Genomic DNA, 26,937 nt, shown 5'->3' on the forward strand with positions numbered 1-26,937 from the left:
ATCTTCGGAGATGGAGACTTTACCACCTCACTGGGCAGCCTGTGCCAGTGCTGTTAGCCTCACGTTAGAGTAGTTCTGGCTGAGAAGAGCCTAACCTCATCCAGTTGACTCTTGCCCATTAGATACCTATAAGCCTTGATAAGATACCCTCTCAGTTTTCTCTTCTTCAGACTGGACAGCCCCAGGTCTCTCAGCCTTTCCTCACAAGAGAGATACTCCAGACTGTTGATCTTTGTGGGGATCTGCTGGACTCTGTAGGAATTCCTGTCTGTCTTGAACTGGGGAGCCCAGAATTGGATGCAGTACTCCAGATGTGGCTGAAGTTCCTCCTGACCTCTGCAGTTCTGTGATTCTGTTTGAACAGAGAACACCTACAGCACAACATGTCTCTAGGTGTAACCTCATGAGTTCTTGAAGGAAAAAAATGTGCTTGTAAATTCTTATGGCTTATTGGAGGGCAGCATCTGCTTTACAGTCTCAAAGTTATTTGAGCCTGAAAAACTTGCTGAGAAAATGTGAATCCTCTACTGAGTGGTTGGTGATGATCTTCATTAGTGTTAATAAGTACAATAAGGAAAAGAAAAAATAGTTCATATGTTTTTTGTCCCTGTTTCAGACCTTCCTTGCATCTGTATTAAGCAGCCGATTACCCAGAGCAGAATGCTGTCAGTGTAGTAGGGTCTCAGTTTCCTTGGTAAGGAGCTGTCTGGGGTGATGGTTAATCACTTAATATTCAGGCAAAGCTCTGAAAAAATCCAGTCAGTCTTCATCATCAGGTTGTTTAGAATGTATTCTGTGGAAGAAGAATTACAGACATCTCAAGGGTAGCTGGCAAAGAGAACCTCCGTTAACCTCCAGCAGTGCTTTTCATAATGGTCCTTTCTTGGTGTTCCTTGAGGCTCGCAGCAGGGAAATACCTGTGTGGTTCATCTCATTTGATAGAGGCTTCTGATCTTTCTTGTCCAGCACTGTTTTAAAACATTCCCTACCTGAGTAGGTGGCAGCAATAGCATTGGAGCTTTGGCCAAGCCTAAACTTCCTGGGCAGGGAACGATGGCAAAGAAACTGCAAATAAGCTTTAAGAGCAGTGCAGTTGCTTTAGTATAGAAGGTGAAAAAGTGAACTCTCTTGTGGGAAATAATTTGCTCAGGCTAGAGGATCAGGCTACTGAATTTCTCAAAAGCAGAATCAACTAGAGTAAGCGTGACTTCAAATTTGAAGATAATTGTCTTCTATATACTTCTTTCCTTGCCCAGTGTAATAAAAAATTTAATCTCCCTCTTAGTAATAAATTAATAAAATGGTAAAGTACATTTTAGACCACCTAGTCTGATGCTGTGCAATGTGGTCCTTGAGATCCCCACATCAATCCTAGTTTCAGAGTAAGTTTTAGAGAAGATGTGCAACTTTGCCTTTAGTTTTGTTGGATAACAGGTCTCCAGTGCTGAATGGATATGGTTCCTAGACCATGATTCTCTAATGTCATCTTGTAACCTTTATGATATGCTTCTTGTTTGGTTTTGTTTTTCCTGGTTGGTGGCATGTGAAAATGTAGCTTTGGGGTGTTTCTTCTGCCAGCTGATAACCCCTGACTAGAAAGACAGGCGCTGTCAGCTAAGATTTTCTTAAGCCTCTCTTTGCTTGCTGGCCAATCTATAATTTCCATTTGCTGGTTCTAATCCTTCCTGTTTCCAGTCTATTGAAAATTCAGTGGTTATCACCAACTCTCTTTGATTCTTTTAGTTTTTTTAAACCTCTTACTTAACTGTCTTTGTCCCTCATTCTGACTTTCTTACAGTCTTGTAAGACAAGCCCAGGTAGGGTGAGCACCGCAGTTTAACTTTTATTAGTGGTTGGGCAGGTTCTAAACTGACCCAACTTGCTAATAAAAACTTGAGCTTACAGTTCCAGAATAGTGATTGCGTTTCTGAAGTTCACGATCCAACACACCTGCCCTCCCACACCTTGCTTTGTTACTGAGATGTTTGCTTAGTTGTGTTGTGACAGCTCTTTCAAGCTGCATTGTGCTCTGCACCCCGTGGTGCTTTCCTCCATCTTTAAGGCATCCTTTAATCCGTGGGGACTTATTTGCAGTCTTCATGGTTTTGCTTGTCTTCCCAGTCGAAGGCACTGAAAATGACACTCAAGCTTTTGGCTTGATAAGTTAATGCAGCTGCAGCCCCTCTAGAAGCCTGAATACTGTTTTGTGGAGCTTTGTCCCAGAGAGATGTTACAGTGCTGCCATACCTGTCCACCTTCTACTCTTAGAATCTGTTCCAGTTGATCTCAGAAGGGATTTGAGGTGGTTTATAGTGTGCCACTTCATTGCAGCAGTGAGGCAGTCAAAGAGGACTTGCTATTTCGTGAGAGTACTGCAAACTCTGCTTACAGCTGTAGCAGAACTTGAGGATTAATTAGAACCCAAGTGATGGGTCGTGCCCCCATTTTTACTGAACCTGACTTCAGGTAACTTTACGCTTCAGAATGAAATATATTGGTGCTGTAAGCTGTGGTCATTCAGATTACCTTTTTTCCTTATTTATCTTTTTCTGTTCTAAAGTCGCTTTGATGCTATTAAAATCTCAATATTGCTGTTTTTGCATGGGGTGATAATTCCTTGCTGCTTTGATATTAATCATAGGAAGCAAACTTTTTTCCAGAGTTGATGACTTCTCTGGATCATATAATCTGCACCAGGGCTGGTCTTAAATGTGGGTAATTCAGTCAGTACTGTAACTGCTTTAGTTGAAAGCCTACACTACAGCTGTGAGTAGGATAGTTAGAATTTTGAGCATGTTTGTCCTTTAGATTTTGTAGGTAATTACTCATTTAGATGAATAGAATAGAACTTTTTCTCCAAGCAGTCTGCAGAATTAAGGTAATAGTTTTCAAGACTTGATACAAATATAAAGAAATACTGTGAAGATGAAAACTTCTTCTGAACCCAAGTCATAATTTTCACAGTAAATAGCACAAAACATAGGATACCAAAGCTTTACTTTTGATCTTCAGTGACTGTTTATTACAGAATGGACTTCAGAGAAGGGAAGAAAAAAAAAAAAGAGGTGAAATGGAATAGAGTATTACAGCACAGAAGAATGACTTTTTAGAGACTTGATTCTTGAAGACTTTGGTGTTTTTGAAGAGCAGTCCTGCTCTATGTGATATAAACTTCCCAAAAGCTTGTCTGGAATGACTGATAGCATTCTAGCATGTGGCAGTTGACACTTGATGTTCTTTAATGGATTGCTAAGTCAGTAGCACTAGCTCACAAGCAGCGTGTCTGTAAGCAATAGATCAGAATGCATTGATTAGAAGTGATTGAAGACATGACAATGAGTTACCACTGTTAGAAGCAGGTCTGAACAGATAGAGCTAGTTTCTGGCATTTTTGGTGGAACGAACTGAAGTGAAATGCTGAGTTGACTGGTGACACAAGAGGTGAGGAAGGCTTTCTCCTAGTATTGTGCAGGTAACACCTGGCTAGACTGGTAGAATTGTGATGGTCCCTTGTTTGCAGAGCATTGCAGAGACTTTCCCAAAGTATTGATCTCGAAAGCTTTCTACAAGAACATTGCACGATGGCTTTGGTTTTGCTCTGTGTGCTGTTGTGATTGAGGTCATTTGAGAGCTTTTTCTTCTTCAGCAGAGGGAATCAGAAGCTTTTGTTTAAGGTGATACTGAATTTGGCGAGCTTCAGAAATTTTGTGCCCCGAGAAACAACTTCATTTTCTTTCATTACAGAATGCAGAATAAGTGCTAAACATACAATAAGAGAAATTGCGTAGGGTACTTACCAGTCTTTGAAGGATTTGCTTGTATGCAGGAGAAGGAGTGTGCCTGGGCTCTAGAGAAGGGACCACTTGTGTATTGGTCCCAGCACTGGCAGGGAACTTCCCACAAGTGATTGGTAGAGATCTCCTTTTCAAAAAAAATAAGAATTGGAAAAAAAAAAATGGGTTTGTATGTCTGGTTGCTGTATTTATAGTGCAGGGGGGCTGGTTTTCATCTGAAGCTGATTCGATTGGTCACTTTGCCTGCAGGGGGGCTGGTTAGCTCTGATCAAGTGGAAAAGAATGCTGGTTTGTTAGGAGCATTTTCCTTTACCCAACACAAACCCTTAGCAGGCAAGGAGAAATCCTCAAATGCCTACTTGTGGAAGGGGTGCGTTTTCCCCTCCCCTCCGTCATCAAGGTTCTTATTTAGATTTGTTTAATCTTACTTAAAGTTTTACTTGCAAGTTCAAAAGGCCAAAATTCCTCTGGAAAAACTGAATGTAAAAAGGTATGAAATTGCTGTTGAGAAAATGGTTCTCTGATACTGTCTTCCTATCAAGTGTAACTCCTGTTTGTTGAGGTAGAAAGGGGAGTCTTGTCTTCTTGCAGCTTCTCCAGTGCTGCTGCTTCTCCTCATTAGGTCCCGGCCTCCTGATGGCTCTGCTAAGAAGTGTGGGCTGCAGCTGGTAGTGTAGCCTGTGATCCCTGCTCAGCTGTAGCTTAATTCTAATCAGAAGATGTAAATCTGCTGGCTGTTTCTCCACATTGCTCCTTTGTGAAAACATGAAATTAGTAACAGGATTTTGCCAAAGCCAGGGAATGAAACAGTGCAGACTAGGTAGGTTGCTGCCTTTAGAGATACAGTGAAACAGGTTCCATGCTGTAAGTGAGAACATTTTCACTTAAGCATGTTCTCCCTCTCTTGTTTAACAAATTAGAGCAAATTGGGAGAGTTCTTGTAAGGAAAGTTTTCAGTCTGAAAGAATGTGCAGAGCAGCCATTGTGCTGCACTACTGAGCTGAACTCTGTACTCTGAACTGAACTTTGTAATGCAGTTGTATTTCTCACTTTTTTCCCCCCTTCATGAGCTGCTGATCTGAGGGCTTTCATTAAACGTCATATGTAAGAGGATCTGCAAAACAAAGGCTGTGGTTGTTTGCACTATAACTACTGAGGGCCTGCTGGGAAAATTATTAATGTAGACTTTCATGCTTAGGGAACAAAATCCTCCCTCATTTTTTTTTTCTTTAACATTCCCCCAACGCTAAATTGCAAAATGTTAATTCTTTGCTTCATTAGTATGGAACGATTTTAATACATGTTCAGGCACAGCACTTAAAATGGTGGTAGGCATGGTGACCTTCGGAGCCAGTGCAAGTCATGCAGTGCTGCCATTTTGGTAAGCCTGTGGGGTTGGTGATGTGACTTGCTCTCGGCTCTTCCCTATGTACTCCAGTGAAGCCAAGTCTCTGAAGAAGGCCTTTTTTCATCAGTGGTGTGGCAGCAGTGTTTTTTTCCTAAAGCAGGCTTTCTTACAGAATGTATTTTACACTGTGGAAAGCTTATAGTGTCCTGTCACATGTTTTCTAGTCTGATTTGGATGAACGACTTGTACAGCAGATGAAGTGGCTACACTGTGATTTCCAGGTGTGTCTTACGGAATTAAACTCTTCTGTATATCTGCACTTTGTGACTCACTTATGCTGGGGGGTAGCTGTAGGTTTAGTGAAGAACGTAGTGATGTTTAATAGCATGTTTAAGAGCGGCAATTGGGATTGAGAATTTAGGAAGGGAGAGAAAATGTAGAGATAGAAAATATCACCAGAACTTTGGGTTTCCATCACTGACTCTGGCTGTGTGTGTTCTGTAGATGAATGCTGTCCCAATGAGAAGGTTGCATTTATTTGGAAAAGTTACCTTAGGGCCACTTGATCCATTCTTCTGTAAAATGAGCTGCAGGATTACTTGTGTAGGCAAAGTTATTTGAATGCCATTAAAAACATTTGCTGCGAAGGATTTTGTCCTTTTTGTGTGGAAATGTGTAGTTTGCAGCAGAAAGAATAGAACAAATGAAGGCACTTGGACCCCTGTGGGTTTTTCCTCTGTTCAGAGCAGGCGTGTTGCTGTCAGTCTTGCTATTTGTGCTCATTTTCTCCAGGTGCTGAGCATGTCATAGGAAACGTGGATGGGCAGTGTGGAGAGCAGCACTGTTTGCTGTGGCAGTGGTTAAGTTTTCTACGTGAACAGGTTGCCATGGAGCCATGTCCCAGAATCCCAGTCTTGCCCTTTGCAGTTAAGTCTCTCTTCAGCTCCATGTTGCACAGCTGTAGGCTTTTTTGGCTGAATACCGCTGGGCTCTATCTGAAGTTTTCTGTAAACACCGTTGCTGGCTTTGTGACAGACTTGAACAGAGGTGCCCTTTTTTCCTGCTCCTTCTCTTCAGGAAGTCCAGTCAATTAGTCCAAGGCAAAACCATAGACTGCATTTTCATTTTTTCCTTCTTAAAGCATTGCCAAGCACTGACTGTGAACTGGTCGTGACAGCTGAAAGGAGCTGATCGCAGTGTCGGTGTACTGGGACGTCGTTAAAAGTCGGTTTCTTGATTGATCTGCCTAATGTTCAGCATCATGTCATGCCTGATCTGTTTTGAAACATGCCTTACTGTCCTTGGATATTACTTGCTATGGTGCTTCAGTACCAGAAAAAGGATACGCTGCCTTTTCTTTGCTCCCACAGAAGTGTGTTATCAGGTCAGGCTCCTGCTGTGACATGCTGAAGTACTGGTTTGTTTGGAAGTTTTTCTCAGTCATGCGTGATACCATCCTCAGATGCAGTAAAACTTCACTGCCTCTTATTGTTTCTTACTTTATTTTTTAACATTGTGGAACTTTAAATTATAGGAGAGATGGGATCTCCCTTCTTTTTGGTCGTGGCAAACCCTGGTGAGTTGTCACCTCGTTGGAGCTGTGTGTTACTAATTCCACGGTGGGCCATGGGGATGCAGTTTCCTGCACGCATAGAATACACAACCTGACTTCAGTAGTTCCATTCTTGGGACCAAAACCAACAGTGATAAGCACTGTGAATGCCACAGCCTGAATTGCCTCGGGTGTGCCTGTAGGGTACTGAGCTGAAACAGTGATACAGGCGTTCCTTGCCACAGGAGGCTTCACGATATTGTTTATGAAGCTTTCTTTTCTTTTTAAACCCCGTATGTTCTAGAAGCAGCAGCGAGAGCTTGCTAGTGTTAGAGCTGTCTTGAGTCTTAGTAATAATGGAAGGAAATGACATCTCTGTTCTTAATTGATGGGACCTTTGTAACTTCTCCGATGAGCGGTGTTGTTCGGTGAGTGTCAAATAATAGCTGTGAATTCTTCTGAGAAGAACAGATGTATTTTTTCAATAAGACTTTTTAAGCTGAAAATAGCTAACTGAGTAACACTTGCTGGTAATTCTGTGAGGGAAAAAAACAAGTTTGTGTTGTGTGCTGCAGAATTAAAGGAAAAAAAAGTGAATTTTGCTTGTTTTGAACAAGTTCAGAGAATGACCATATTCTTTATCCTCTGGTCTGAGACTCATCTGGCCTGTTGAATTGCACTTCTTCTCTCCTGGGTTAGACTATCAGTGGTCTTAGTGTGTTGTATTTGGCTCTGTTGTTGTATTTACTAGTTTTCTACTGGATGGTTATTTTCCAAAATATACTGTTTTAGAAACTTTGTTCTCAAAGTACAGCAAGCACATAGGAGTTTTCTTTAGTCAGGTGCTTGTCTTAATAAAGTAAATGTGTGTCTGGGTTGTATTAGGCTTCCCATGGCTTAGGCTGCCTGTCAGTGCTGATAGTGTGCTTTGGCCTTTTTGTAAATATGGAAACAAGAGAAGTGTTTGAGTTGCCTTTCTGAGGCTGCTGTGTGGCTGTCAGGGTGGAAGAACTCCTGAGTCTTAAGCATGAAGGTGTTTTCTGACCCTCCTATATACTTGCTAGGTCAAGGCTGTGTGGTCTTGAAAATGACTCTAGAAACTCGTTTTACTGACAGCTGGGAAAGTGTTTCATGTGAACTTGGAGCACAGGAACCTGCAAACATCTTGCTTGTATGTTGTTCTCTGGTTGTAGTTCATATACTGTTTTAGTAGCATATACCCTTCCAGTACGGTCCTTCCCTAACACAACTTACTGTGGAAGATTTTGATCTGGAGAAAGAAAAACGCAGTCTGTGTTACGAGGTGGAAGAGAAGTGGCACAGGTTATTTTCAAGCAATATACAAGCTCCAAAGGCAGTGCTTTGGTTTCTGCTTTTAGAGTTCAGTGTCCCCAAGTAGGAAGCATTTCCTAGCTGTTCTAAATGGAGACTTCATAAGCTGTAGTATTTTGGGTGCTCTGCACTCCCCATTGCACATATAATGCAGTGAATGGGAAAAAGTGGGAAAACAACTTGCAAATCCTTCCTAAACAAAGTCCTTAAAATTGTCACAAAAATGACCTGAGGAGTCTCACTGCAGTCGTGTGCAGGTGTGTTAGACAATCTTTACTGCACTATCACTTGAATTCCTGGATTTTGGAATACAACCCAGAAGTCCTGAAGGTAGTGCTGCCATTTATTTCAGCGGTGGTGGATCCTTGGTGGAATGAGTCAGCAGTTACAGCAGCATGTCTGACCTGAGTTACTGCACACAGTGCACATGCTTTTTGTGAAAACATGCATGTAATCCTTTTGTGACAGCATTGTTCTTCATTGAGTACCCGGGAACTTTGTTTTATTTCAAATATAACGTGGTATAAGTTAAGAAATAAGGCCACCCCAAATTTCTGATAGATTGTTCCTTATGCTTGAGCATAGTTGCTTCTAACTCACTATTATACTCACCTCGACTCTCCAGAAGATGGCTTCAAAGGTTAATGCTAACACTCTGTTTTTCTTATTTGGTCTTTAACCCTACTTTACGCCTTCAGTCCTTCCTAGTATTTTGCGAGGATTTGCTGTACATCTTGTAGGATTAAATACAGCTCGTCTTTTTAATATGGAAGTAGCAAATATCTGATTTAAATCAAATGTGTATCAGATTTACATTTTTGTCTCCATTTTAAAATGAGGGTTTTTGTGATATAGTGGTTTATTTTTTCTCTCTGCACACTCTGGCTTCTTAACTTACAGGTTACTTTATGTCCCATAATGTCATCTTTTTCTCTTCTGTTTTTCCAATCTGTGTTAAAATTTCTTGTGTTCTTTTTCTTCTGAATATTTTCTTATACATGCACCTTTCCCCAGTCCTTGTTTGGTTTTTCCATCCCAAGGTACGTAAGGATGTGGAAGGGTTTCCTAAACGTCTGCCCTGTGTTCCCTTCCATTCCTCTGTTAAGTTCCTACCACTTCTTGTGATACATTCTTCTCTCTAAGAGAACAAGATTACAGTCCTTGTGTTTCTAGGTACCTGAAGACTGGAGTCCTGTTTGTGGTGTGTTTAGTTACCTGTGGGCTTTTTGTTTTGTTTTTGTTGCAGTGAGACCAAACTTTGAAGAAGGTGGGACAGCAGCAACAGGGAGGAAGCATGAGTTTATACGCTCTGAGAGCGAGAACTGGCGCATCTTCAGGGAGGAGCAGAATGGGGAGGATGATGATGGAGGCTGGCGACTGGCTGGGTCACGCAGGGATGGTGAGAGGTGGCGTCCTCACAGCCCAGGTGAGAGGAGGTCCTGAGAAAAATGCAGCCATGGCTATGGGGAAAGGGGCAGAGGGTAAATGGGGGCCTGGAGAAAGTAGAGGAAAGGGAGGGGGCATACTAAACCATTCTGGTTATTGATCTTAGTCCGGTTTTCAAAAGATGCTTGCAGTGCTGAGAGGCATCCTTGAAAGATCTCAAAATAAATCACTCTATCCATCTGTGGTTAGTTACAAGGTGTCCCATCTCGTGGTAAATTTCAAGTATCTGTTTGGTGTTACTCTCCCTCTTGCGGGTTTGCTTGACTTCCAGCACTGAGTTGCTAGAGTTGCAGGAAAAATGCAAAGCAGGGCTGTGGCTGGAACTGGGCTTTTTCTCTGCTACTTGGGAAAGAAATAGCTGGTAGCCAGCCTTCCTTTGGGAATCAAGTTCCCATAATGATTCTTCTGGTTACGCAAGGCATCTGGGGAACTGAGAGAGACCTGTGGCTCCTCTGCTGTTTCACCTTTGTAGAGAAACCAAAGGAAACCAATGGCACACTTCTGTGGCTGAGGTGAACAATTGATCTCTATTTTTTTTTTTAAATCATTTTAAAGTCACATTTGCTCCTGCAATGAGGTTATCACTGTTACAAACACCCCAAAAGACTTTCAGTACTGTGATGCAAGCAGTTGTTAATTCTGTTCCTAACCCTGTTCACAGCCATGTAGTACTCTGCCCTCAAACAAATGTTAGTTTGTACTAAAATAAAGCAGAGAGCCCAAGGGTGAATTTACTATCAGATGCTTTCTATTTAGATCAGGCCTAAAGGGCAAATTTTGAAGGAAGTAATTTTCTTTTTCCCAGTGTTTGGTCACAATTGTTCATCAGACACTACTGCTTTGTTACATAGTCCAGATAACATCAGGCCAGCTAAGATAGTACCTCATGATGGTCAGATGCAGCATGATATACAGGAGTGGAGTATTTTGAGAGTGCAAGCCTGCATGCTTTAGCTTGAAGGGTGGTGCAGAGACTTTGAAGTTCAGAAGTTCATTCATGTTTTGAACTCTTTTTTGGAAGATGTTCTGAGGAAAGTTTTGAGGATTGGTCTTACTTCCCTCAGGGAATATTACCACTTGTATTTTTGCTATAGTAGGCAATTAATTTGTAATTTTAAGTTTTAAGAGGTGTAATAACAAGCCAGTGGTAGAAATTCTGAGAATCTGCAGAGAAGTTGCTCGTTTTGAGACAGGAGACTGAGAAGACAGCTGTATTATACTAGTCTTCTAGTTTCTATCAGAGTTGTATTTGAGTTTTCTTTTTAGTAGCAGCTGCAGGAACATCAACACGGTTTTAATTGCACCCTTGCATTCAACAGTGAGTTCAATTCAATTTGGCATGGCTTAAACTGCTTCTCTGTACTTACCCTGCTGTTAGGTAGTAGTGCTGGTCGTGCAGCTTGTCAGAAATAGACACTTCTTTGTGGAGAATTATTGCCATTTGCTTAGCTGGACCTTCCTGTGACTTGGCACTTTATATTCTACTGGACTGTGTGCTCTGTGATTATTTTTGTCATACTTTGGGATGAGAACAGTTTAGAGGAACACAGTGATTGTCATGACTGAGTTCATCATCTTTTTTTCCTGTTAAGCAGAGAACCCTTAGATTCTCACAGACCGCTGTTTTTCCAGCTTTTGAATTCCTTCTGCTCTTTCAGCTGTGTTTACTGCAGGATGGCTGACCTAAATCTTTGTAGTTAATGTTTTTTTGTTAGGCACAAAGGGTCAAGAGGATGGACTAAGGCTGCTTCAGTGCAGTTGTGTCCTTAAGCTTAATTTTTTTTTAGATTCTGTAGCTTAATTGTACCTAAAGTTCAATGCCTTGACATACTTAAGAAAGCTATTATTTGTCTGTGCTGTTTGAACAGTTCTCTTCTTACACGTGATTTGAAGTGAGGACTCTTCTGAGTATTGGCAGGAAAGAGAAGCAAGTCCATCCAGATTATGAAGATAGACAAGCCCAACTGTCTCTGCTGCCTGATACAAAAGGATGTGAACTTGAATGTTTGTGCAACATGGAAACAGCCTGGATTCTATTACCAGGCTTTTCCAGCGTGAGCTTATAGAATTTGGGTTTTTCTCTATTGCTGTGTAGCGCTGGGACGAGGAGTCTGACAGGAGCTGCTGTTGTTTTCCATGCTTGGAAAGCTGCTCTGCTGGTTGTTCTGGGGAAACGTGGTGCTGCTCTTATCGCAGATCTGAAAGAGGGCTGTTAGACTGGATTTATGTCTGTAGGAGGTTTGTGACCATAGCTTTAGAATTTATTGTTATTTAATGATTTACAGTGATTTGATGACTGCCAACCTAAAATGCCCCTCCTTTGTTGTTGCAGTTCTTGCGTTTATACCCTTGATTTTTTCAGGGCAAATTTTTATTGGATGATATAAACTGCTTGTGATCTCAAAACTGAAAAGTGCAATGTTTGGATATGTGGGGTTTTGTTATGTAATCCTTAGGGAATACGCGTCATCTGTTGCCTCAAATTTCTCTAGGATTTTTGGTTTTCCTTGAGCAGCTGTAAGGTCTTTTTTTTCCAAGAAGCATTTTAAGGAATTCTTAGTCTGTAATTTCATATAAAGCCCTTTTTTCTGGTTGCTGCTCTTTCTGAAGGGATTTTCTCAAGATGGACCTGCAAGTTTTCTTTTTTCTGAAGGCAGTGCCTGAAATGGTAACTAGTTGAGCTCTCTGGAATGCTCACTCCAGCAGTGCATCTTCAGTGAGCCTTCATCTTACATGGCTTTTGGGAAGTTACTGATGAACAGGAAGCTGCTGTAATGGGCTCAAGGAATGCTCAGAAAGCAAAGATAGAACGAGTGCAAGCTTACTGTTCTTTCTTTCCTTAATGGCATTAAGCACTCTGCCTCAGAACATGGATTTTAATTTTGCATATGAAAATACTAGTTATTTCCAGGACATAACTAGTTAAAGCTATATAGCTGAAGAATTTGCAGACACCTTCGCTGCAGAGAAGGTCTTTCATGTTCTCTTTATTAAAACGTGTTAAAATTCACAATAATTGTAGAAGGCTGTTGTTCTACATCTCCTGTACTTGTGAGACAAAGGTGTCTCGTTAGTATTTTGGAGGTTTAATGTAGGAGCTTTTTTTGGTAATCATGTCATAAACACTGATTTCCAGTGATCGAGCAAATCTTAACAGGTTTTTTTCCTCCACAAACGATCACAAACCACCATTTAAAAACACTAACAGCTGAGATGGTTCATTTTTACTTTCTGGTAAAGATAGCTTCTATTGGATGGAGAGCTTTGAAAGGTGTTTAAGTCTTTCTGCTCCCACTTTGTTTTCCTTGGCTGAAGGTTCTTTCCAGTTTACATGGTTACCACAATTGCAGTCAGAAGATTTTGTTAAATTTGGCTAAATGAAGATGTCTTCTGAGTATGTTAGAAAAATGAGAGCTGTACTTGAATTTGGAAGGCTTTCCCTTTCAGTTACAAGCTATCATTTGAAGTCCAATTACTAAAAATTACCATTCAAGAGGCTTGGTTCCTTCAAAGAAACTCGGTCATCTGCTTTTTGTGAATGTGCTCAAGCCTCTGTGAGGACAGAAGGTGGTTGGTTCAGGATGTGACTTCTGCAGATGGCTGTCTAAAAGAATCTAAAAGATCTGAAATATTTCTAAGTCAGTGATGGCTGGTAGAAGGAGACTGAATTCAATCAGTGCCTGGTATTGTTGGTTTGTCTTATTTTGGTTCTCCGGCATGTTTTAGCTACCTTTCTTAGCTTTGTGGTCTTTTATGCGCATAACACGGTTGATAAAGTGGGGATATACAAACAAAAATACACCAAAGTCTCCTCCTTGGTAAGATGGTCCTTTTCTTTCAGTTGTCCTTCACAATGCTGCTTTGTAGATGGATTGTGCCCTGTAGTAGCTTTCCGAATTTGTCAGTCATCCAAGCAAGCTACTCCCCTCAGATGTGTCTTGTAAAGTTGCTTTCCCACCCACCCTAATGGCCCTCGTTCTCCAGGCTGGCGAGAGCACATGGAACGACGGCGGAGATTTGAGTTTGATTTCCGGGAGCGAGACGACGAACGGGGCTACCGGCGAGTGCGCTGCGGGAGCGGCAGCATGGAGGATGACAGGGACAGCCTCCCTGAGTGGTGCTTAGAGGATGCGGAAGAAGAAATGGGAACGTTCGACTCCTCTGGAGCGTTTCTCTCCTTGAAGGTGAAAAGCTGTCTCTTGCCTTTTATGTGTTTTTGACAAATGTCCTGTTATGTCAAGTAAGCAAGCATTCATAATCCACCTTTGCAGAAGGTGCAGAAGGAGCCAATTCCTGAGGAACAGGAGATGGACTTCCGACCTGTGGACGAAGGGGAGGAAAGATCTGACTCTGAAGGGAGCCACAGTGAAGATGCCAAAGATCATGAAAAGGCTACCAAGAAGGAGGGGGAGAAAACAGATAGAATAGTGTCAGGTAAGCATCTGTTGTATGCTACAGTTTAGAATTTCAGTTAATTCAGTTAAGTAGAATCATGCAATGTTACAGAAGCAGCAGAAGAAGCAGTCCAAACATCTTCACCGGCTACCAGGTCAGAGAGCCCACCAAAATCCCAGCTGCAAGACTCGCTGCAGACAAGCCTTTTTGAAAGGAAAGAGGAGCCTGTCCCAGAAAGAACAGAAAAAACAGAAGATAAAGAAAGTCGAACAGAGAATACTCCGCCAGCCAAATTGTCCAACAGAGGGGAAGGTAATAAACTCAATTAATTCATTAAACTTCCATTACCCGTTGTGATCCTAGAAGTCCTCTTTAAAGATTGGGTTATGGTGATGACAGCCTAGAACTTGGCAACTGGTCTATAAACAGAAATAAGATCAGTGGAAATGCAGCTCTGAATGCTTGCAGTATACTGGACTTCCCATGGCAGTGCAGTTAGGAGCAAATTGCCTGTGTGCCTTGTTGTGCTTGAGTAGATCTGTGTGGACAAATGTATGTAGTCAGGGAATCAGATGTTGACCTGTGCACCGTGAGAACTAAACTGCTTGTTCCTGCAAGTTTGTGGTTGGGTGCCTGTGCCATGAAGAGTACCAGTGTGCAGTTGTGTACTGGAAAATCTGAACATAATTTGGTGAAATCTTTGGGCTGTTGAATGTTTTCTACAGTAAGTTTCAAGAAATTGTTTTCATTTATGTTAAAGATACTGAGCTGGTCTTAACACTTTTCTTTAGATTTGGCTTCTGCTGCTCAACCTTTGCCACAGATACCTGCAGACACAGCTTCTCCTGCTCATCTTTCTCCTCCTGTTTCCAATTCAAATCCTGCCCTACGACCAGTTCAGACACCTGTAACAGCTGCTCCAGGCATGGGCAACGTTCCCACTGACCCGGATGATGAAGAGGGCCTCAAACACCTAGAGCAGGTAAAATGTTCAAATTCCTTTGTTGTTAATGATCATGAGAGTGTAGAAACGTTTCTTCTTGCATTCTACACTTGAAGCTCGTAAAAGGAAAAATGCAGCTAAAAGTTTACAGTCCCTGGTATGTTCTGACAGTACATTTCTTCCCTCCATTACCTTAGAGAATAATTTGAGTGTGCTAGTACTTTATTGAGGAAAGTGTAACAGAGCCACAATCCCAATGCTGCTGTCTGCTATCAAGTCACTGTACCATTTGCACTGAGAAACCACAAAGCAGAGTGCTCAATATGTTTGTTTAAAAAAACCTGCATACTTTACAGAAGTTTAGTGACTACTGGATGTAGAGTCTATCTTATATGATAGCTCTCATTTTATTCCTCACCATGTTGGTAGTGAGGTCCCACACCATGAAGTGTGGAACCTCAATAAGTAGTTCTAAAGCTTTACTTAAGAATGCAAACCATATTTATTCATGTTTCTGACAAAAGCTAAACTGAGCTCAGAGATTCTTGAGTTGCCTCTAGTTCTACTCTTGAGCATTAAGCAGTAAGTTTGTTATATGTAGCACAGTCAGCAAACAACTAACACCTGTATTTTTTGATGATTCTGATGTCTTCTGCAGCAAGCGGAGAAAATGGTGGCCTATTTACAAGACAGTGCTGTTGATGATGAAAGACTAGCAGCGAAAATTCAAGAGCACAGAGCAAAAGGTTCTTCTATGCCATCGTTCCATGAAGCCATGCAGAAGTGGTACTACAAAGATCCCCAGGGAGAAATTCAGGGTAGGTCTGTGCCCTTTACACTTCCTCTTTTGTTTCACAGAACTGCTAAAGGCTTCATCACAAACTTACCACCAGCAAAATCTGATGCTTTTGTTTTTCCAAAAGTGGCAGAAGGAATTTACTGTTACTGAAGTTGATTTTAAAAATCAGTCCTTCTACCCATCACTGCCCCTATCAGCAAATTCAGTGTACAGGTCTATATTTTCATTCAGGCTGGACATGAGGAAGTATTACTTTTCAGAAAGGGTGGTCAGGCACTGCAATGGACTGCCCAGGGAGGTGGTGGAATCACCAACCCTGGGGGTGTTCAAGGAAAGACTGGATGTTGCGTTGAGGGACATGGTTTAGTAGGAGCTATTGGGAATAGGTGAACGGTTGGACTGGGTGATCTTTTAGGTCTTTTCCAACCTTGGTGATTCTATGATTCTATGATTCTATGATTTTCTTATGGCTAAAGTTTGCCATTACTCCATGTTTCTTAAATTGGGGTTAGACTCAAACTAGTTTTTCTCCATGTCAGCAGTTATTCCAGTTTCCAGATAAGGGAAACAAAGAAATGCGACCATTCAGTAGCTTCTTGAAAAATCACTGAAATCACTTTCCCAGTCTCAGCCTAAAGACCTTGAGTACTCAAAGGAGACTTTTTTTCTCTAGAGCAGAATAAAAATGTTCCCAAACCAGTTCTCTACACAGTCTCAATTTTAATAGTACTTGCAGCCAGCGCATTGAGTTTCTATAATACCAACTGTTTCATGCTTGTGGTTTTCACTTAAGTCATCAGGTTTTTTGCAATTACATTTGGAACCGGCATTCCCTATAGATACTTGCATGCTTGCTTTCAGAAAGTACTTCTGGTCTTGGGGCTCTGCTTTAGCAGCTACTGAAGTTCCTTTCAAAAATGCAGTCAAAGAGTAAGTTGCTTACTTGCTGTATTTCACCACGTAGTAACATTTCAATGTTGAGTATCATTGGCTTCCTCAGCTGTGAACTCGCAATAGGATTTGCAGGTATATACGTGGCTCCGCGCCGGTCTCTTGCTTGTACATATTACATGCCTTTAAACTTAAGGGCTGAAGGAAAAAAACTAAGTGTTCAAGTTGTCTTGATTTGCTCAGTGTGCTTCAAACTGTTAGTTGCTGCGGGGTGTTCATTGCTGACTGGTTGTCTAACAGCTTCTTGTTGGATCGAGTGCTTCCTTGAGTATGACCTCCAGAATTGAATGCACGCACAACTTTCTCTTGGGATTCTGCTTGTGACTTCATATTCTCTAGGAAGAAAGGAGGAATTATCTTCGGAAGATGTTTCATATGGAGAATGCTAGAGTTAACAAATATTTGTGCTTTTCAGAAAATGTTTTTGCAACACTCATCTGTAGTTCTCACTCTGCTAAAGAGTCTGTTTTTCCTAAACTGGCTTCATCTCCAGTTGGATGTGTTGAATTAGTGTGAGGTTTCACTCCTTTGCAGGGAGTGACCGAAGTCTTAAGAAAAGGAAGTGGAATTGTAAGTTTTTAAGACAGAAAGGAGAAATTGTTTTTATCATCTTTAAAAGCTTTATCTTGCAACCAGAGGTGGTTCTGCTCATTTGCTAAATTCAAAAAGCGAGACTTGTTTAAAATGCATGAATTCCTCCAAATTCAGGGCAAAGGTTGAAACTGGCTAAGGTAGCTTAATTATCTGTGCACTGTGAGGGACGTGGCGCTTATGATCTTAGCTGTAGCAGAGGCTGCTGAGATCTGGACTGGAAATTTAAACTGTCAACTCAGTGCTGAGCCTTGAAGAGGTCAGCTTCACTAGAAGACAGAATATTCATTAGCTGGATTGAGCTCTACAGCACTGGGACTGCTCAGCTTTTGTCTCAGAGCTGGCATCTGCCTCCCTTGCATGGTGAAAGCCGTCATGCACTACTCACATCTATTTGGAGGAGCATCAGAGCCATTGTAGAGATTCAGATATGTTCAAAGCTAGAGTGTTGAAGTGTATTAGTTGTCAATCCAGACAAGTGAATGAGAAGGACAGAAACCCCTGATGTGTTACTTTAACAGGCACCTGTGCTCTTTTGTTTCCAGTAAGCTCAACTTGAATTTCCTTCTCCTTTTCCCTATGTGTGTTGGTTGGTATCATTTCAGGTCCTTTCAGTAATCAGGAGATGGCAGAATGGTTCCAGGCTGGGTATTTCACTATGTCGCTGTTGGTTAAGAGAGCTTGTGATGAGACTTTCCAGCCACTTGGTGACATCATGAAAATGTGGGGCAGGGTTCCCTTCACCTCAGGTCCAGCGCCACTTCCACATCTGGTAATTATGAGATGGGTGCTATGTTCAGATATTCCTGTAACAAATGGAAATTTATGTACATATCAAATACTGTCTTATAAACGCAGGTATTCTGAGCACTGCAGTTGAACACTGTGTTAAAATACCTTTTTGAGATGAGAAAAGACAGTTTCAGTATGACGGTTTTGCCACAGCTCTGACCATAAGGCTTAGTCCTGTTGTTCTGTGATACATAAGTGCAGTGTGTTTCACATTCACTGTACTGTTCTCTGAGTATTGATCTTCGTGTTTTTCTATTTTTTGTGATGCTTCTGTGCAGGACAATCATTTCTATAGCTTGTATTTGTATTATGTTACTGTTGCTGTATGTTAGAATAATGTTTAATTCCTAAACGCAGGGCGAGCTGGACCAAGAGCGTCTGACTAGACAGCAAGAGTTGGCCCTGATCCAAATGCAGCACCTCCAATATCAGCACCTTCTGATACAGTAAGGCTACCAGTCCCAGCGGTCTTCCAGTGGCTGTGCTCTGCTCTGCATTTTTAATCGTCCTTGTTATTGTTTCCTTGGGCAGTGGGGATGGTAGTGCTTCACCTCCAGCAGCAATGGCCTGCTTCTACATAGAACAGAGGCCTCGTAGTCTACAGGATTAGAGCAGAGAGTGGCTGCCAAAGGCATGGAGTTTTGTGTTTCATAGCTACTTCGATGGAGCCTGCTACCATAGGTAGCCATTAAAGGTCTAACTGAATCCCAGCTAGACTTGTAATGCAGTTTTGATGTGTTGGAGGCAGGAGAAGCTTTCCATCTTTTGAACTGGAAATGGAGAAAGCTGTAAGCTTATTTTGTCTCTTCAACTTCTTTGAAGATCAGCATAACCTGCACTTCTCCAGCAGTTACCTTATCTCTTTTTTTGCCAAAGTTGTCAGCTGCAATTCATTTCTGGCCAGTTCCAATTTGTTTTGTAGGAAATTGGAGAAAAGAAAGTGATTGGGCTACTTGAGCCCTAGTTAAAGGGCTCCTGACATAATAATTATTTTCAGATACTGATTGTCTGCTAATGATTTGATAGGACAAGAAACCTGGCTGTGTACTAGGGAGTACCTTCAAGTAGTAGGGAAGAGACTGATTCATGTAGGTGGGCAGTCTTCAAAGCCAGATTAACACATGTGCAGTCTGTACTTTGTAGGGAGGGGAAAGTAGGGCTGCATGCCATAGAAACAAAGTGTTGGACACTGGCAATTAGCTCAGGCAGGAGAAGGTGAAAAGGAATCCGATTCCGTGCATGTGTGTCAGGTTGTTGTGTTCTTGTACTTTGATACTCTCTTAGGCTTCCACTCTGTTTTTTCCTCAAGTAATTAGCATGTATGTTAGATAGGTCAGTAGGCATTAGTCACAGAGAATGTCCACAGCTTCTGCAACGTGTTAAATAGATAACAAGTGAACAAATACCAGAGATTCTCTGCTTCTCTTTTGTAGACAACAATATGCACAGGTTCTGGCTCAGCAGCAAAAGGCAGCCCTCTCATCCCAGCAGCAGCAGCAGCTTGCTATTCTCTTGCAACAGTTCCAGGCTCTGAAAATAAGGTGAGTTAGCCTAGGCTTGAACTGGATTCCATTCATCTTGTATTCTGAATTCATGTACAAAATTATATATCTTGTCACTAGCCCAGTTTGCTCACATTTGAGCACTGTGTGCTTTAAAGTTGGAATCAATATGAGACAGTTGCAGGATGTGGAGTGCAACTTCATATAGCTTTTACCTTCGTATTATGTTTAGAAATGAGGAGAAAAATCTGGTGGTTAAAATCAGAGCCTTGTCAAATCTGTTTTGCTGATAACTGCATGGCTTTGCTAATTGAATTCTGCAGTCAGTACTGGATGATGGCTGTTACTCAGGCTAGCCTATGCACAGCAGAAGCAAAGCTGTAACAGCTGGTGTAGTCCTTGACTTGGCAGCATGGATGAGATGAGCAAGAACTCTGCAGCAAAGTACTTCTTGCTGCATCATTATTTTTGTTTTAAACATGGTGTGGAAGGAAAGGGGTATGCTACAAGTTACTGAACCTCATGTGTGTTCAGAGCACTCCTCTCCCTGTAAGCAGTGTTGACTTTTCTGTTGACATTTCAGGATATCAGAGCAGAACATGATGCCACCCGTTACAAGGTCTGTGTCAGTGCCGGACACTGGCTCAATATGGGAACTTCAGTCAGCTTCACAACCTACAGGTAAGATGCTTAGTGTGTGTCAGGTCCACTGAGGAAAAGCTCGCAGATTAAAAGGCAGCATCTCTGATATGATTGCTCCCTCCTTTACACTAAGGGAAATTATTTCTGCATTGGTATTTTGGACCTGGTTCAGGCTGCTTCGCATTACAGTTTAAGAGCTGTAAAGAGTATGATGGTTCTTCCTATGGGTTATGTGAAGCCTTGATTAGAAGGGATTGATTGTTCTGTTGTAAAGGTGTTTCCCTCTGATGGGAGGAGCTGTAACAGCTAGTTCTTTAGTAGAATTTATAGGAAACCCAGCCTTGCTGGTTGAGTAAACCTTGTTCTACAAGAAGATAGTGTAGCCCTCTACTGATTAAAACTCATGTATTAAGGTTTTAATTCATAAAATATAATGGCATGCATAGGATTTTTGCATTCCACTTGTTCCTTATTGATGTGCTTATTTTTGTTTGTAAATGTTTGTGTTTGTTTTTTTACTGTCCAGTCTGGGAAGGAAGCAGTGTCTGGGATCTCCCCATCGATACTGCAGCTCAGGGACCAGCTCTAGAACAACTTCAGCAGCTTGAGAAGGCCAAAGCTGCAAAGGTCAGAAACTGCTTTGTATTTAACAAGTTGTGTTCCTCGAGTCCATGGAAGACTTCTAGTTCTTTAAACTTCATGCTGCTGTGTTCAATTTTTGAGATTTTCACTGAAAACCCCACAGTGATCAAATGCATTATAGAAACCTGTGATGAAATCCTTGTGGACTACTGTTTGTAAGTGACTACTGCAGAGGTACTACTGGCCTCTAAAGCAGTGGTTGAATTTTTACAGTTGTCATAAAACAAACGAGCAAAAAACCCAAACACTTTGCTAGCTGTTTTTGTTTTAAAGTGGGTTCAGCATGAGCAATCATGACAAATCACAGGAAAGAACACTTAGTCTTTCTATTAATCCTGCCATATTTTAACCAGAATTGGTTTGGGGAATAGTTAATTCGTGTGGGTGAATAGGACTAAGTTTGAATCTGAACAATTCTGTTATTTTTCAGAAGTAGATTTTATGATGGCTGCAAAGCAGCTCTCTAGTAGCTTCTGAAGCCAGGAGTTATTTTAAGGAGCTAACGGTGAAAATGGTTTGATACAGAACCAAAATTGTCAGAAATTGTACTAGACAGTATTGTAGGGATTTGACTCCACTAAGTAGCCAGGTCAGGTAACCTTGCATTTAAGGAAGAGCATCTGTCAGAGGCTTCATCTGCTGTGTTGTTACTGTAATCTCAACAGATCAGCCCTAGAAATTGGTGTAGGAATATGCTACCTGCATCTGAGTGTAGTCTTATGTGAATTGTAGCTAGAGCAAGAGAGGAGAGAAGTGGAAATGAGGGCCAAACGAGAGGAAGAAGAGAGGAAAAGGCAGGAGGAGCTTCGGAGGCAACAAGAAGAACTACTTAGGAGGCAGCAGGAAGATGAGAGGAAACGACGGGAAGAAGAAGAACTGGCCCGCAGGAAGCAAGTGAGTTTCCTCAACGTAGTTCATCTCTAATTTTAATACTTGATAAAACTCACTTTAAAAATCCTGTGGGATCTAACTGATCTTTGATAGGTGTTTATGAAGACACTTAGAATATTTTTCGTGTGATTATATGAAGTTATCTTTGGATCTTGATTTTTTTTTTTTTTTTTTTTTTTTAAATTCAAGAGCCTAAATTATAGTTTGAGAAATGGGCTCTGGTTCACTTTCAAGATAAGCTCCTTTTTGCAAGCTGAGTGGCTTTATTCCATATGGAGCATTGCCTCCCAGTTTCTCAGTAGCAGTATTAGGCTTAAGTTAGTTGCCCAGTTATTGTGTGTTTAATGTTTATTGACCATTTATGCTATCTTGTGTTTTGATATGGATGTGTTGTGGAATAGACTGCTGACTGAGCAAGTGTTTCAAATGGATAAAACGTAGAGGGGGATACAGGAATAAAAACAAGTAAAATTTATCTGAATTTTTTTTCCCCTCTAATTTAGTAAAGCATTTTGCTGAAGAAATTATTTGGGGTATGTATTGGTGTCAGTATTATTTCCTTAAAGTGTTGGACAAGCAGATTTATTGAAAGGAATAATGTGTGAGTTTAAGAGTATGTAACCATGTAGGATCTACAGCACGGTTCTTAGTTCTCAAGAATTTGCTATTTAGAGAAGTAGCTTAAATTTCTGACAGTCACTTCTGAGCTCCACATAGAAAATAGGTGAAATGTTTTTGGAGAGCAGTAGGAGGCAAGGACAGTGAAGGTTAGTTTTGAGGGCACACAGAGGATTATGGCAAGCACCTTTCTGAGCTTTTTCACCAAGAAGTTACTCAATACATGCCCTGTAAAGTAGCACGTGCAACATAGCAGAAAGTAATACATACTTCTTTTCTCCATAGTATTTTGTATTTGCTTAGGTAGTTGGAAAAGAGCATTTTGCACTTTCTGATTTAAGGATCGTGTTTTCAAAGAAGTTTCAGGAATCTTCAGTTTTAATTGCAGCTTAGTTGCAGACCTTAATGCATGTAGCATTTGGATTTTATCACTGAAATCTAATTTAATACAGTGCAGTGTGATACCTAGTTAGCTTTCATGATACCGTTAAGAACCAAGTCCACGAATAAATGGTTCCTTACTTTAATGCCTTGAATACAGCAAGTCATGATGGTATGCAGTGGAAAATAGCCTTTCAGACTTCACTGGGAAATTCAAGCCATAATATACTCCAGAGTTTAACTGAGTTACGTTACTGTAGATGGGTTTCAGTAATGACTGGTTTTCAGTTGATCACCTGTATTTCAATGTGTTTCATCTGCTGTGGCTCTGCATAGACGTGGGATGTGTTCTTTTCAGACTAAGTTCTGCTGTTGTGCATAACTTTCTGGAAATGTCCATTAAATTCCAGAGTTCCTCTGGGTGCTCTGGATTTGTACTATAAGCAATCTGACTTTCCCTTTCTGAGATGTGAATGGGAAGTAATTATTTACAAGGAGGAAGCAGAATGGGTCTGAAAAGCAGTAACAAGAAGTTACTCAGCTCATTATCAGTGGAACAAACACAATAATGCTGACGTCTGAGCAAGAGTGTATTGAGGTAACAAAGTTGAAGCATTTCTCTGGAAAGAGGAAAATATTATTCTTTATTTAAAGAAAAGAAAAACCTGGTGTAATATTTGACTTCTGTACTGGAAGGCATTGTAGAGTCAGGGATGAACTGATTTATTAGCATGGATTATACAGAGGAGATGATGCTTAACAAATTTGATTAACTTCTTTTGAGGAGATGGCAGTGAGAGCTGAGAGGGGTGAAGCAGTAGACTTAATCTGCCTGGACATCAGGAAGGCTTTTGATGTAATACTGCATAAAAGACTAGTATATAAGGTTAGTAAATATACTGTTGATGGTGAATTCTAAAAAAAAAAATAAAAAATAACCGCTAGAAATTCAATTCTGTAGGTTGAAATGTCATAGCAAATGTTGAATCCAATTTTGTTCTTTAGATTTCATCAATTACCTGCTCTGTAAAATTACAAACAGTATTTCTCAGCTTGTTGTAGCTCCTGTATTTTTTTGCTTCTGATTTCATATTTTCTACTTAGTAATGATTTGCTGAATTGCTTTCAGGAACAAAATTTTAAGGTTTAATAGTTTCTCTGCATTATCTTTCATGTTCTTCTTCAAAGCATTGTCTCAAGGATAAAAACCACAAAACTGTAAGATTTATAAACCCTGCTAAAGTAGGAAAGCAGAACTGCAGGTGTTACCAACTGCAAAAATCCAAGAACAATTTATCTAAGAATCCAGAACCTCCTGAACTCAGTATTGCTACTTATAAGGATATTGAGAGATGTTGCAGATAATTTACAAGATCTGATGTAGTTCATAAAGCAAGACGTGTCCTTGAAAACAATTGTGAGAAAAGGTGGTTAGTGCTAGAGAATGTGGGGATCCTCTTGGAGTCAGAAGCCATGAATGTGGGAGCACTAAGAGCAAAAGGAACGAGCGTGCTCTCTGTCTCATCCAAGGCAGTAGCAGAAAGTTGGAGAGCTTTAAATGATTTTTGTCGTGCTCAAACAAGCACTGAGCAAATAGAAAGATGCAGGAGTGTATTAGGAGAGTCTTTCCTTATAGCTGTAATGTCTATGTTAAAAAAATATATATATCGTTAGTCACGATATTCCCAGCTTTTCATGATCTTGTGGGTTTTGTTTCATTTTGATGCACTATTCATCTTCAGGTCTCTAGGGGAGAGAAGTCGTTTTTTGATTCCTGACATTCACCAGTGCCTCTTCCACCATGCCTTAGGAAAAGATCCCTGCAACTTATTGATGTTTCTTTTGATCTCATTTCCAAAAAGGAAGGCAGAGCTGTCACTGACCTGCTGTTATGGGGGAGGATGTGGTGATTACTCACCTCTCCTAAGTGCTGCATGTTGTGGCAATGACTGGTGCTGCATATCCCACCAGCATGGCCAGCAGCTCAGCATCCAGAGTTTGAGCTCCTGGCACGTGGTCTCCAGTCACACAGAACACTGGCACACCTCCAGCCTTCTCAGTGGACTTTTGAGTTAAAGAAACCAGCAGCAATTTCTCAGCACTTGCACTGGGACACTTGATAATTGTTACTGGACTGCATGTGTCCAATTAAGGTAGTTACAGGCCCAGGTTACAAACATGGTCTAGACATTGCATGTTGCACTTGAAGCTTTTCTGAATGTCAGATCTGAAGCTTTTAATGGTTGACAAGAAATGATTCACAGGCTATTTTGTATCCAGCTAGTAGGGAAAAGAAAAGGGCAGTGAACTTTTGTAGCACTTCCCGCTAAGCTGCTTAAGTGATATCCATGAATATATATTATTTCTTGGCTTGCAGCCTGTGGTTCTTAGAATCATAGAATTGCCCGGGTTGGAAAAAACCACCTAGATGATCCAGTGCAACCACCCCCTACTGCCAACATTTCCCACTAAACCATGTTCTTCAGTACATGTAAAATATTTCTGGAACACCTGCAGGGATGGTGACTCCACCACCTCCCTGGGCAGCCCGTTCCAGTCCCTGAGCACTCTTTTGGAGGAAAAAATGTTTCCTAATATCCAATCAAATCTCCCCTGTCACGACTTGAGGCCATTCCTTCTAATCTTGTCACTCTTCAGTGACCCAGAATTGGTTGGGAAAAATGCTTTGTCCGACAGATGTTGTAGACAGCTGCAGTTAGCCAGTGTCAGGAAGAAACCTGATTCAGTTGATGTTGCAATTTCCATATGCTGTGTGCATATAAAGATTTGCTATCTGATTTAGTGAGAGGGTTTTAAGTTTCAGAATTAACTTCCTGTTTTACCAGACTTCAAATTAATTGTATGTGTGATGCACGATTAGTCTCCCTTAGAGTTGTGAGTAGTGTATTACATACAAAAGACCTCAGAATATTTGCACAGTACTAATTGACTGAAAAAAAAAAAAAGTTTATGAAGGCTTGAAAAAAGTTCTCATCCAAAATGTATGTAGAAGATATGAAAAGCAGGATGCCCTTAGTACTGTTACTGGATTTCAAAGATCAGAAAGGCAGCAAAAAGCAAGGTTATTTAATGCAAGAGGAAGACATGATTGGGGGAAAATTGAATAGGCATTCACCTGTTCAGTGAGCAGAAAGCCTGTTGTGCTCTGTTCCTCTGAAAGCAAGTATGTAGGTCTCTCAAAGTAATGCGTCCTACTTATTTTCATAGAAATTACTGCAGATAGGAATAGCACAATAAGTCCATTTGATAGAGCAAATTCTCAACTACAAAACACTATCTGTCAGCAGAGGCATCACCATTAGCTCTGCATTTTCACTGATGAACATAGCCTGCATGCTGTGCTTGTAGTGGTCTGCAACCACTGCCACCAATGATGAAATGCTCCACCCACCACCTCATTGTGCTCACATCCACTGTTTGGTGCCTATACACCATCATCAGCAGTTGCTGAATGTCACTGGGTGCCACTTTCTTCCCACACAGAGGAATTCAGTGACTCACCTTTGCTCTGCACGCACCATTGGTCAGACTGCCTCTCTGCTGCCATCTGTCACACAGGAACAACAGGCAGCAGGATGCTGGCAGGAAGGTTCAACCTCCGCTGCTATCCCACTCATGTCCACCTCTGACCTTGTGGGCCAGCATCATAAAATAGAAGCCATTGCTTTGGGAGCAGCCCTTGTAGCAGAAGCAGAAAGATTCTGTTCATGTTAATCTTGGGAGCATTAGGAAGGAGCTTTGATGGGTTTTTAAAATTATTTTGTTAGTGGGAAAGCAAAATGTAGTTTGATGGAAGTTAAGTAACTTATGGGTAGCTCAAAATCAAATCCTTCAGGAGATCTTTTGTTGCCATTGGCATTTAAATAGTGTAGGAATAGGCCTTTTCATTGAGTTCACAGATCTGGCACTTGCAGAGGTTGCAGTGTCCTTAACTGCACTGGGCTTCTCCTTTTTATTCCTAGCGTCTGGACATTGGTTTGAGCTTTGAGCTCTGTGCATTTTAGACCATGCTCAGAAATTCCTCTAAGTAGGAAAAGTTTCCACTTACAGCTGACCCCCCAAAAAAGAGATTGTTGAGATACTCCCACATTAAAATATATGTTCAAGTATAGTTAGTATTGATAGGAAAGAGGAGTTGCACCCTCCTTTTATTGTTGGCATTTTCAATGCCACTGTTTTTATACTCAAAGATAATGCTTGATTCCCTATTTCTTCACTCATTCAATTCATTCATTGATGAGATGCATCAGAACTTGTTAGTTTGAGTTCTCTTTTGTTTTGCCTGTGCTTAGCTTCG

The 26,937-nt window shown here is 41.1% G+C and overlaps 1 protein-coding gene across 13 annotated transcripts in view; it reads left to right on the forward strand.

Moving 5' to 3' along the window:
- GIGYF2 (GRB10 interacting GYF protein 2) overlaps positions 1 to 26,937 on the forward strand; it is a 73,464-nt gene that overhangs the window by 36,673 nt on the left and 9,854 nt on the right. For 9 of the 13 annotated variants that reach the window (XM_042885311.1, XM_042885307.1, XM_042885318.1 and 6 more), the window contains 13 exons: positions 9,273 to 9,452; positions 13,457 to 13,656; positions 13,744 to 13,906; positions 13,961 to 14,179; positions 14,659 to 14,849; positions 15,469 to 15,628; positions 17,757 to 17,923; positions 18,301 to 18,389; positions 19,377 to 19,484; positions 20,029 to 20,126; positions 20,614 to 20,714; positions 21,462 to 21,623; positions 23,404 to 23,505. In XM_042885311.1, the coding sequence (XP_042741245.1) occupies positions 9,273 to 9,452; positions 13,457 to 13,656; positions 13,744 to 13,906; positions 13,961 to 14,179; positions 14,659 to 14,849; positions 15,469 to 15,628; positions 17,757 to 17,923; positions 18,301 to 18,389; positions 19,377 to 19,484; positions 20,029 to 20,126; positions 20,614 to 20,714; positions 21,462 to 21,623; positions 23,404 to 23,505 (1,940 nt within the window). The remainder of the gene's footprint in view (positions 1 to 9,272; positions 9,453 to 13,456; positions 13,657 to 13,743; positions 13,907 to 13,960; positions 14,180 to 14,658; positions 14,850 to 15,468; positions 15,629 to 17,756; positions 17,924 to 18,300; positions 18,390 to 19,376; positions 19,485 to 20,028; positions 20,127 to 20,613; positions 20,715 to 21,461; positions 21,624 to 23,403; positions 23,506 to 26,937) is intronic. The other 4 variants (XM_042885315.1, XM_042885316.1, XM_042885317.1 and 1 more) reach the window with 4 other exon arrangements.

This window comes from Lagopus leucura, unplaced genomic scaffold, assembly GCF_019238085.1.
Source record: "Lagopus leucura isolate 7727_CA_CO unplaced genomic scaffold, USGS_WTPT01 Super-Scaffold_100049, whole genome shotgun sequence".
Classification (NCBI taxonomy): domain Eukaryota; kingdom Metazoa; phylum Chordata; class Aves; order Galliformes; family Phasianidae; genus Lagopus; species Lagopus leucura.